The sequence below is a fragment of the Euprymna scolopes genome, chromosome 10 (assembly GCF_053919585.1).
Source record: "Euprymna scolopes isolate OS-2025 chromosome 10, ASM5391958v1, whole genome shotgun sequence".
Taxonomy (NCBI): domain Eukaryota; kingdom Metazoa; phylum Mollusca; class Cephalopoda; order Sepiida; family Sepiolidae; genus Euprymna; species Euprymna scolopes.
In genome coordinates this window covers 27,497,848-27,510,330 of record NC_136491.1, presented here as the reverse complement: position 1 = coordinate 27,510,330, position 12,483 = coordinate 27,497,848, and the positions used below count along the sequence as shown (strand labels likewise).

The 12,483-nt window shown below is 33.8% G+C and overlaps 1 protein-coding gene across 1 annotated transcript in view; it reads left to right on the top strand.

The window, feature by feature from the left end:
* Window positions 1-12,483, top strand: part of LOC145285890 (von Willebrand factor A domain-containing protein 3A-like) — a 333,383-nt gene that overhangs the window by 294,563 nt on the left and 26,337 nt on the right. The window contains exon 30 of the mRNA XM_080134354.1: window positions 8,564-8,690. Coding sequence (XP_079990480.1) covers window positions 8,564-8,690 — 127 coding nt within the window. The remainder of the gene's footprint in view (window positions 1-8,563; window positions 8,691-12,483) is intronic.

Sequence of the window (12,483 nt, the reverse complement as noted above, 5' to 3'; positions counted from 1 at the left end):
TGACAGTCGGCAGTCCTACCCCCTGACTACGGAATCGGTGGCCGAAATTAACCTGTCCGAATGTCTATTTAAATAAACATCCGTCCGCCACTCGTAGAGGGCTCAAACGTTTGTTTGTAAACAAACCGCGAGCTTCGCATTTTTTCAGCTAAATTAAGTAGCGAGTAAGATAATTTACGATAGTGCTCTACCCATATATATATATATATATATATATATATATATATATATATGCTCTACCTATATATATATATATATATATATATATATATATATATATATATAGTTAAGAAACAAAAAGTGGACTTGTGCGCAACCACACAGAATCGAAACTAAAACGTTTAGCTTACGATTTAATTTTTCCTTTGACGTTAATGACAGTACTATGAAGACATGTTTACTGCAAAGCTAAAAATTAAAACATGAACCAATAGCTATTACGTTACGCCTGCATATTCGTAATGCCGTCGTTTGACTTTCATCTGACAAATTTCATTTTTTTTTTTTAATTTTCACACTTTTGCACCGAATTTCCCCGGCTAAAACCCAAATATAAAGTTTCGCATGGGTTCAAATACCATATATATATATCAAGTTTCATATCTGTAGACCAAAAACTCTAGGAGTAGTTTGGTAGGACATATTTTTAAAACAAATCTATATATACGCATACGTAAATATATATATATATATATAACTACTTAATTTACTCACATAAAATTGATATACGAAAGTATAAATTTATGCGGAGAGAGAGAGAGAGAGAGAGAGAGAGAGAGAAAGAGAGAGAGAGAGTGGGGGGGGAAGAATGGTTTGTACTTACTATAAACTTTTTACGCAAATATTACGCAAGTATAAATCATGTAGAATCAGGCATGAATATAATTACATGTAATAGTTAACTAAAAACCGAAAAAACTAATAGGGAATTGATTAAAATGAATGTTTAAAAGAATATGCAAATTAGCTAGATCTTTTGCTAGTGAATGCAATTCCACAACCCATATATAACAAAGTTGTATTTTTTTTTTTTTTAAATAAATAGAAAAAAGAGTTTTTAATATGAATATCAATACTCAGAAAAAAAAAACGCAAATTCATAGGAGTATGAAAGATAGATATAGATCTATTGTATCCATATATGATTAAGTAGTTCTCATGAGACCTGCAAACAAGATAAGGTTGGGAACCCCTGGTTTAGAGAGTTAAAGAAAAAAATTAATAGTTTAGGATGGCAAAACCTGTTGGCTGTTAATCGATATTTTTGCATCAAATAATCGATATATTGCCAGTAGGAAAATATCGGAAATCAATAGTTATCAAAATTTTAATCAATCACTAAGCAAGGAACATCTACATCTAGTCTAGCATATAATAACGTAATTTCGATTTTTCCCTATAAATTTAGCAATTATAGGAGGATAACCGAACACTTTCTTTTCAAATGTATTCCATTTAACACCAACAGCATTTCCTATAGCATGTTTCACGAAAATAGTTTTACATTTTTAATCATTATAAAACACATTGCATTCATTCGAAATAAAGAGTAGCAACAATATTTCCTCACTATGAAATATCTACTAACACGTCAGTAATCGACACCGGAACTTTTAGAAAAACTACAACTGCTACATTCTAAGATTCTGAGATTTATTTCTGTAATTCTGCCTGCTTCATGATAATACGCATTGGCCAACTGCGTCCAAACACAGTGATCTCCCACTCTAAAATCTAAAATATTTTATGGATTGTATGTAATAAAGTAATCTCGATTTTCCTCTATAAATTTAGCAATCATTGCTGAATAACCGAACGCTTCCTATGCAAATTTGTTCCGCTTGGAATCAACAGCATTTCCTATTGCAATGTTGTTATTACTTTTAAATCTCGCAAAGAAAAGGAAACTTTGACACAAACATTTTAGTTGAAAGAAAAAGTTATTCATTTCGTTTGGTTTCACATGCGAATCACCGACACGTATTCAGAACACGACATCACATGCTCACTTCGTCTTCCGTTTTTTCTGGTCAAATAGCAGTCCTTTGTTGTTGACGTAATGCTTTCTGAGACCAATAGGTTGACCGTTTTACTTTCAAAGGGGTGGGAAGAGGAGACACTCGTTTTTTCCTTTTCCTTTTTCCTCCTCCCTTTCCTTCGATCTTGATACCTACGAGGTGCTTTAAATAAGTTTCCAGACTTGTTTTTGTATGGGCACTTTTATTGATAGTACACACGCGAAACTCTAGCCCCTTTCGCAATAATCTTCCCTCCCTCCGCCTGCAATGCACTTGTATCGTTCCAACAACTTTTAGAAGGTCCTATGGAAGCCCTATTGTGTGAGCGTGTCAATGACCCTCACCACAGCCTCTTTCATCTCCTCAATTGTCTCATAACGAACTCTTCTAATATAAGGCTTTCCTTGAGCTTAGGGAATAACCAAAAGTCACATAGAGCTAGGTCTGGACTGTAGCGGAGGTGAGGAACTGTCTTGATGCCCATTTTCGTCAAATAATCTGTAACAAGGATGAAGAACCCTTGGGAGAAACTTTGCGCAGATCTTCCGCATCTTAGTTCCTCATGAATAATTGTATGTACAAGTCCCGCACTAACATCAAACTGTGCACTTATTGTCACTATAGACACACAACTGTACTTATCCATTAAATTCTTTATTTGGCCAATCAACTCTGGTGTTCTGACTTCCTTAATCCTCCCACACCTCTCATCATCCCTTACAGACTCCTTGCCTTCCTTATACCACTGAAAAATTGATTCATACAAGATGATCCAACAGCAGTCTGAAGCATTCCATACGTTTCTGTGGTATTTTTTACAAATTTAAAACAGAATTTTATTGTATATCATTCTTCTAAAGTGTCCTCACATCCAGATTGCATTTTTGAAATTCACCAGCTGTGACAATCAGGCTTTAGTAAGGCGTATTCCAACTCCTGCTAGAGCTGTTCATTTGAACCTGAAGTCATAAAAAAAATTGGTCAGTCATCTCATAAACTGTAAAGTAATAACATACTGAATTTTCAAGAGTCTACAACAATTTTAAATGCCTGTACAAAAAAAAAAGTCTGGAAACACCTCCTATACATGCATTTCATTCCATGGCATCACACTGACGCTTAAATGCTAATGCGACATTGGCTCGGCACGTGAGTCATCAATATGCGTTTACATTTAAATGATGACACCCACGACTGCATTACACTGTAGCATGTTTCAAAAAAATATTTTTACATTTTTAATTATTACAAAAACACATTACATTCATTCCGAGATTTATGTTTCTCCCAAATACGTTTTCCAAATAAAGAGTAGCAACCATATTCTCTCCCTATAAAATATCTACTAGCATGTCACCAATTAACACTTGGGCATTTGCTCATATATTGGAAAATCCATTACCGAACTGGTATATTCCATGATTTGGGGATGTCTACCCCATTAATTCTGTCTGTTTAATAATTATACATTTTGAGCAACCACGTCCACATGCAGTGATCTCCCACCCTAAAATCTAAACTATCTCATGGGTATTTTTATTTTTTTTATTAACTCATTCTTTCATATTCTATCCCGGGCAACGTCGGGATACAGATCCTGTTAATTTACTATATTTTCTTGTATATAATTCGGGAAGTTTTGAATGAAGATTATAAGCAAAAATGTGGGTCTTATTATACACGAGTACACGTTTTCAGAAATAGATACTCAGTTATAAAATGTTTATTTTATAATTGTTTAAAACCTTTTTGATTTTATAATTGTTTTAAAAAATGTTGACTTTATAACTGTTTTAAAAATATTTATTTTATAACTGTTTAAACAATGTTTATTCTATTACTGTTTAAAGAATGTTGATTTTATAGCTGTTTTAAAAAATGCTGACTTTATAACTGTTTTAAAAATGCTGACTTTATAACTGTTTTAAAAATGTTGATTTTATAACTGTTTAAGCAACGTTTACTTTATAACTGCATAAAGAATGTTGACTTTATAACTGTTTTAAAAATGTTGACTTTATAACTGTTTTAAAAAATGCTTACTTTATAACTGTTTTAAAAATGCTGATTTTATAACTGTTTTAAAAATGCTGATTTCATAACTGTTTAAACAATGCTTAATTTATAACTGTTTTTAAAAATTCTGACTTTATAACTGTTATAAAAAATGCTGACTTTATAACTGTTTTAAAAATGTTGATTTTATAACTGTTTAAACAATGCTTACTTTATAACTGTTTAAAGAATGCTGACTTTATAGCTGTTTTAAAAAATGTGGACTTTATAAATATATATTGGTCTTAGTCTTGCAAAGACTGAGGCTATAGGTAGGAGAACAACAGTCGGCAGAGAGACCGTTCCACAAGCCTGCAGTTCTTGGAAAGAAGCTTCTGGAATATGAAGCTGTATTACAATGAGGTATCAAAACAGCGAATTAATATAAACCAATAGACCAACGAGTTAAACTAGTTGGAACAAAGAGAACAGGGAATAGATGGGACAATTCTAAAGAATATATGCCATGATAGTATCTACAAAAAAGACTGAGACTAGCAAGATCTCATCTGTAACAGGGTGCAAAGAAGAACAAAGGATGGAACCAATTAAATTTCTGCACTTTATCAAGAACCATCAAATAGGACAGAGATTCCCCAATTAATATTACAATAGTTGTGGGGAGAATAGAGAAGGCTTACCACAAAAACGTGCTCGTGTCTGTCTGTCGTGCGGGCTGAGAGGGAAAAACAAAAAGATCCAAGATGGCGACCGTGGTCTATTAATCCCCACGGTCTCGAACAGTTCTCGAAAAATTGCATCTCACATGTGATTTTGAGATGCGCCCAGATACTATAAAAGCAGGTTGCTAGGAGGGGGGGGACATCGTCACACTTTTCCGAACTTGTTTACATTGGACTTGAAGGCAATGATATTGTAGTCGGTCAAGAAGCAAGCCAGCAGAACAGTGTTCCATAAGCATATGCGGGCAGTTCTAAGAAAGAAGCCTTCAGACCTGTGCAAAGTGAATATCGTCGTGCGATTCAGACTTTTCCGATTCAGTAGTACTTCCGGTTGCAGAAGTGCATACTGGTTTTTATCTTTGAACCCGATTATCCTTATCGGTTTTAAAGGGTAGTATCTGTTCTGTCTAAATATGGTATAATGATATCGTGGGGTTTCCGTTCGCGCCGGGCGTCCATACAATGAAAATATGTCACAAACTCCTATAAGTATATTGGAGATAAACCGTAATAGCCAGATATATTCTGACACTACATTAACCAGATTACATAAATAAATACTTTTATAGTTTAAATATAAGGTCTACAATAATATCACAGGGTTTCCATTCACGTTGAACGTCCACAATATGCCAGCAGAAATATATTACATATGAAAGATGCCGCTGTGGAATTTCCAGAGGTCCCGCTAGTTATGTAATAAAAGTTTTTTTATTGTATAAATTTTACAAATTCTTATTCGTCTTAACACCTCCCCCTCCCGCTACACCGACACATACACAATAGTTGAGCAGATAAATTTATAAATGCAGATTTACATGTGATCATATTGTATTTATGATTTATGAAACGAATGCTTCAAATAGTTTTCTAAATCTATTCATTCACATAAATGATAACAAAGAAAATTTTGATGAAAGAAAACAAAACAGCTTTGAAAATAAGGATTGGAAGTAATCAGTCTGAAGATATTTTAACTGACACAATATGACTATCGTTTCTATCGTCTGCATGAGTGATAAAATTATCGTCTTAGAAAAGACGACGTGATTCCATTTCCGTTTGATGAAAACCGGTTTTCTTTTTTTTTTTGTTTCAGACAATCTACTTGTTGGCCAGTTGTGCACAAATCCCAAAAGCGATAGGAGCCTTCTATTATGTCTGAAAGTGACACAATGTTCAAGGAGCAAAATCGGAGATGCAATACTGTACAAATGTTCTCTACCAATCCAAGTGATAACAACAGGACCATTGCCAGCACCTTCAAAATGCAAATCTGGACAGTTCAACGCTTAAGGGCACAGCTCAACAAAGTTTCTGGCTACGTTTATGGTTTTTTGTGCGGCTTCAAGTGAGGGCCACATCATGCCACCTCACATCTTTGAAGTCGGCTTGAAAGTCAACACCAAAGTGTATCTAGATGCACTAAAGAGTGTGGTGATCCCTTAGTGCAATCAAGTCGATATTGGTAGACCCTGGGTGTGGCAGCAGAATTTGACACCAGCCCACAAGTTCAAAGAGACTCAGGCTTGGCTTCAGAAGGAGTGCTACAACTTTATACCTTTCTCTCACTGCCCCCCCTTTCTTCCTTGACCTGAACCCCCGCTGAACTACTTCGTTTGGTCATACGTAAGAACATCACCAACATGACCTTCCACAACACCAAAGCTAGCCTAATCGCCACCATCCACCGAGTATCCGCCAAGCTCTCGCCGATTCTTGTGAAAAAAGCATGTTACCAGTTCCGGGCTCGTATTGAGGCAGTGTTTGAGGCTGAAGGCAGCTACATTGAATAGATGTCAGCTCTACTACATAATCAAGTTACTTGAATTGATTTTTTCAATAAAAGTTTGAAAATACAGCACCAACACGACCTCCCACAACATTAAAGCAAGCCTAATCGCCGCCATCCACCAAGTATGTGCTAAGCTCCTACCGGCACTTATGGAAAAGGCATGTTCTCCTGATGCACCACGATGGGTCCCCAACTAGAGTAAGCAATCAATCGATTTGATTGAAAAATAGGTGATTTCACCGATTTTGATGACAATAAAAATATGGGAGTATGAAACATTCATTGATCACCATTACATCCCGGGCAACGTCGGGTCATGATGCTAGTTACAAGTTAATTCAACTTTACGCAGTAATCATATCATGTGTATTTTTTTTTTTTTTTTGTGTATACTGCTTATGTGTTTGTGATATCAGACACAAGATTAACTAATTTGAATATTAGTTCGGAAAAATTACATTTTATCAATGAACTATTATTTTGTATTTTTATTTGCAATTCAATTATTGTTTTGGTTTTAATATTAATTTAACAAATCGTTCAGTTTCACAATACAGCTTGTTTGTTTTTTGCAATATTGTTTGTTTTTTTTGCAATATTGTTTGTTTTTTTGCAATATTGTTTATTTTTTTGCAATATTGTTTGTTTTATGCAATATTGTTTATTTTTTTGCAATATTGTTTGTTTTTTTGCAATATTGTTTGTTTTTTTGCAATATTGTTTGTTTTTTTTGCAATATTGTTTGTTTTTTGCAATATTGTTTTTTTTACAATATTGTTTGTTTTGCAATATTGTTTTTTTTTGCAATATTGTTTGTTTTTTGCAATATTGTTTATTTTTTGCAATATTGTTTGTTTTTTACGCAATATTATTTGTTTTTCGCAATATTGTTTCTTTCTTTGCAATATTGTGTTTTTTTTTCAATATTGTTTCTTTTTTGTTTTGGGGGGTATTGCTTTTGTTTTATTTTTTGCAATATTGTTTATTTTTTGCAATAATGTTTGTTTTTTGAAATATTGTTTGTTTTTGTTTTTTGCAATATTGTTTCTTTTTGTTTTTTGCAATATTGTTTGTTTTTCATTTGTTTTTTGCAGTATTGTTTGTTTGTTGTTTTGGTTTGTTTGCAATATTGTTATTTTTTTTTAAATATTGTTTGTTTTTGTTTTTAGTTTGCTTTTTGCAATATTGTTTTTTTTGCAAATATTTTTTGTTTTTGTTTGTATTTTGCAATATTGTTGCTTTTTTGCAATATTGTTTTTTTTTTGTTTTTGTTGCTGTTTTTCAAATATTTAGCATTTGTTTTCAAATGTTTCTTTTTTGTTAGAAAAACCGACTTGATTGTACATAAATGATCTATTTCTAAATTACAAGTGAAAGGGCGGCGCTTCTACACTATCAGAACGAAATTTCGGAAATCGTAAAACTGAATTTCACATGAAAACAATGGTATCTACGTATTTCTCGTATTTTTAAGATGATTATATCCAAAAATTATGAAAATCGACAAAGTAGAAAATGATTCAGTAAAGAAAATAGAAAATTTGGAGAAAATGATCGTATTTGCTTATATAAGATACAGAAGAATTCAACAGGGAGGTAATTTTCCGTTTTGATTTAAACAAGAGAGTGGTAATTTTTCACCTGCTAACACGATTAAAGTTGGGTTTTTTTTTTTTAATAATTCAGGTAATTTCGACTGCGTAATTTGGAAGATACCATTGTAACTTATTAGAATTGACAAAAAAAATCAGTTGAAACCATTGTTTTTATCTGAAAACTCCATTTATCGACTACAAAATCTTGTCCCAATTCTGTAGAAGTGCTGAAAGGGCAAATTGATTTCTTTTTTTTTTATTATTTTCTTTACGGCCGCATTTAAAAGACAAATAATTGTAAAAATTGAGCATATCACCCTCTGCCTCTCTCTCTCTCTCTCTCTCTCTCTCTCTCTCTCTCTCTCTCTCTCTCTCTATCACACATACACACTCACTGTTTCTTTTTCTTTCTCAAAGCATTGCCAACAATTTCCTGAAGCGTCTTGCTCGAGAGACAGGAGGCAGATACCACAAGTGCCAGGGAAATTTTGACATCCAACTATTCATTCACAAATTGCTGACAGAAGGATTCAAAGATATTAATGTAAGTACAGAAATATTAGAGTATAAATATATTATCTATTAGCAGGCCCCGGCATTGCCCGGTCGTAAAATACGCTTAAATATGATATTTTGATTAATGCAGATTCCATATTTATTATTATATTATATTGGACCCAGTGTATAGTAATGATTTAAAAAGTTTTAAAAAATATGACTCGTGTTCCACCACTGAGAATCGAAACCAAAACTTTCAGCTTATGATTTACTTTTTCCTCTGATATTAATGCCTGAGCTATGAAGACATGTTTGCTGCAAGGCTAAAAATAAAAACATGAACCAATAGCTATTACGTCAAGCATGCTTATTCGTAATGCCGTCGTTCGACCTTCGACAGGCAAATTTCGTTTTTTTTTTAATTTTCACACTTTTGCACCGATTTTCCCAGCTAAAACCCAAATATAACGTTTCACATGGGTAAAATTTCATGTCTGCAGACCAAAACGGAGGAGTTTGGTAGGCAAATTTTTTAAAACATATATATATTTTTGAGGGGGGGGGGCGTCTGTAGCTTCCTCAGACTTTTACAGAAAACGGCCGGGTAGCTGAAAGACTAATATAACTTAACAGAAAGATACGGTAATAAAAAATAAAACGCATATTTGCTCTACAACACTATTGAGCACTTTTTTCAGTTTTTATTAATTACCATTTCTACTATATATATATATATATATATATATATATATATATATATATATAAAGAGGTTTGTGTTTACTATAAGCTTTTTACACAAATATTACACAAGTATAAATCATGTAGAATATCTGCATGAATATAATTACACGTAAAAGTTAACTAAAGATGATCATCCCATAAGAAAACTGAAAAAACTGATAGGGAATTAATTAAAATGAATGTTTTAAAGAATATGCAAATTAGCAAGATCTTTTGCAGATAAATGCAATTTCACGGTCCATATATCACAAAGTTGTATTTCCTTTTAATAAATAGAAAAAAGGGTTTTTAATATGAATATCAATACTTACAAAAAACATCCAAATTCATAGAAGTATAGACAGATATGCTACTGGTACATCTTTTGAACCAGACAAAACTGACTTTTTGTTCAGCATCTGATTATATACCGTATACTCACGTTGACACGCTGGTTCACGTCAGATCACTGAAGTTGAGCAACGCTGAGCTTGGTCAATACTAAAATGGGTTAGATTTAGGAATTCCAGGTACTGTATGTGCTCTCCGTTTATCTCGGCGTTATTTCCAGTCAGTCTTGGGTCTCTCTTTGCTACTAAACCCAAGCAATGCCGATTCAAGAGAGGTGTTGTTGTGATTGCGCAACCCTTGCCTCATAATTGCACATGCAGCTATCCTTACAGTGATGTCCATTGTTTTTTAAAACTGAACGGATGCATCGCATCTGAACGTTTATGTAACCAGCCGAAAGAGACGGAAGCACTTGCCCTGTCAGAAGACTTGAGAAACCGACGATAACTTTTATTACTAAAAATAAATTTTTACCATAAAAAAAATCCTGTGCATCTTTTGAACCGAATAAAAACTTAACTGTTTTTTAATCTTAATTCTTATATAGTCCGGTTTGTGCCCGGTTGAGATATCAATACAAAAAAAAAAAAGAAAAAGAACTGATTTTATTAATTATATTCTTTTAAAATCTTTAGTTTATCCCCCAAAAAATGAAAAACACGAAAAAAAAAATACCCCAATTGAGCTTAACATCATAGCTATTTTCAAAAGAATCACAATTTTATGGAATTTAACTTTGAGTTAAAAATGTTTCCCCTTTTTAAATTTTGTTACTGTTAAAAGTAACCCTAGTAAAACAAATATAACTACAGAGGCCTCCAGAGCGTTGTTGGAAACAACTATCTAGTAGCTTCTCAGCAAATTCAGGGGTAAGTTGTGGCACAATGCGAAGTTTTTGGTGCAATATTGATTGATCAATTTAAGTTAAATTAATTATTAATTAAAGAAAATCGGGAATCAACAAACTTATTTTCACGATCGATTATTTTAAAAGGTTATATTCTTCATGTTTGAATGACAACTAGAAACGTATCGGTTTTGATTATTAGAAAACGAAAGTTGAAAAGGTCATGATCAAACTGTAAGTTTGAGAGATTGTATTTCCATGTTTATGATGACAGTTGATATACTCGAACCAAATATGCCAACTCCTAAACTATGAGACTACTCTTTATAAATAAATCAATGTAGCATCTTTTTTTTTTAATCACCAAGCAGAGAAGTATCCAATACTAGCTGGACGTCCGCGTTGCCGGTCGTACAATACGCTTAAATATGATATTTTAATTCATGCAGATTGCGTATTTATCATTATAGAATCAATCCTCTATTTAATATTGTCACAAGAAAGCAGGGTATAATGCAGAAGTGGTCATTCCCCCCACTTCTCCTTGAATTTAATTTTATATATCTATCAGTCAGAACCATCCATCCCATCCCATTGCTATCGATACATTCGGCAACGAAATATCAACGCGTAAGACCATAACAGAAAGCAAACCAGACCCTTATCCCCCTACCCCCCATCGAGTCATTCGTCAAGACATGAGGTAAAATATGACCGGAAGCCAGACATCTTACCTCCCCACTTCAAACAAAGCAACGTGCGAAAAATAACATTTTTGGCGCGAATCACGTGGAGGCATAAAAAAAAAAGGTCAGTTGGGCAAAATAAGTGGAAGTGATCACGTCGCTAAACGAATGTCAACAAAAAGATGTGATCAACACCAGCGAATGCAATTTGCATGGTGAATCAATTTGAATCTTGTCTGTCGAGCCTAAAAGGAAATATACCAAAAACTACGATATTGGCTCAGATATGTTGGAATGAGATGCCTCCCCGAATACTGACTTTTCTCAGATATTTGATCATTGGTTTAAATCTAACTTCCTAACAGCTAAGTATCTTGCAACATCATCTCACCCTATCACTTCCTCTCATAGATATCGACTTAGTGAACGGAATTGTTTTTCTCTTATTTTGAAAAAAAAAAACTACGAATACACCTTGGCTCAGATACGTTGGAATGAGATGCTTCCTCGATTAGGGGAGACCCAGTAAGTTTGCTCGTCGAATCATCTTCACGTCAGTGGTTAAGAAATAAGCAAGAAAAGAAAACCAAGAGAAGACAGGTGGATGAACGAACATTGAAAGGCATCGAATTGCATGTCGACCCACATTATAAACATTGGATTAATAATCTTTCCTTGGACACTTGATCGTCGATTTGAATGTAACTTCCTAACAGCTAAGTATCTTGCAATATCTTCTCACCCTCTCGCCCTCACCTCCCACACCCAACTTCATAAATATCGACTTATTGAACTGAATTGTTTTTTCTCATTTTGAATATTTTCTGCTGGCCTTATATGACTTAACGATTGTTTCTTACAAAAAAAAAGAGGGTAACATACAAAAAAAAGGAAAGAAAAGAGGAAACGTTTATTTGAATAGTTTTCTTTGCCGTTGCCCTCCCCTCACCTCATTTTTTTTTTTTTTTTTTTTGACCCGTTGGACAGTGTCTGCATGTTTTCTGTAGTAGTAATTCTTCTAATGCACTCACCTCCAAAAGACAGAAAGTCTGCCCTGTTTGTTGTCAACAAACAGGGGCTGGGAGAGGAAGAAGAGGAAGCAGTAGACGTGGTTGGTTTTATGGGAAAGAGGGTGAGACTAACCGCGAGAATTCCCGAGATTTGAGAGGAATAAAAGACCGAACTCAGATGGATAGGCGACTCTGCTTTTGCTCAAGCAGAGAAAACGGTGAGA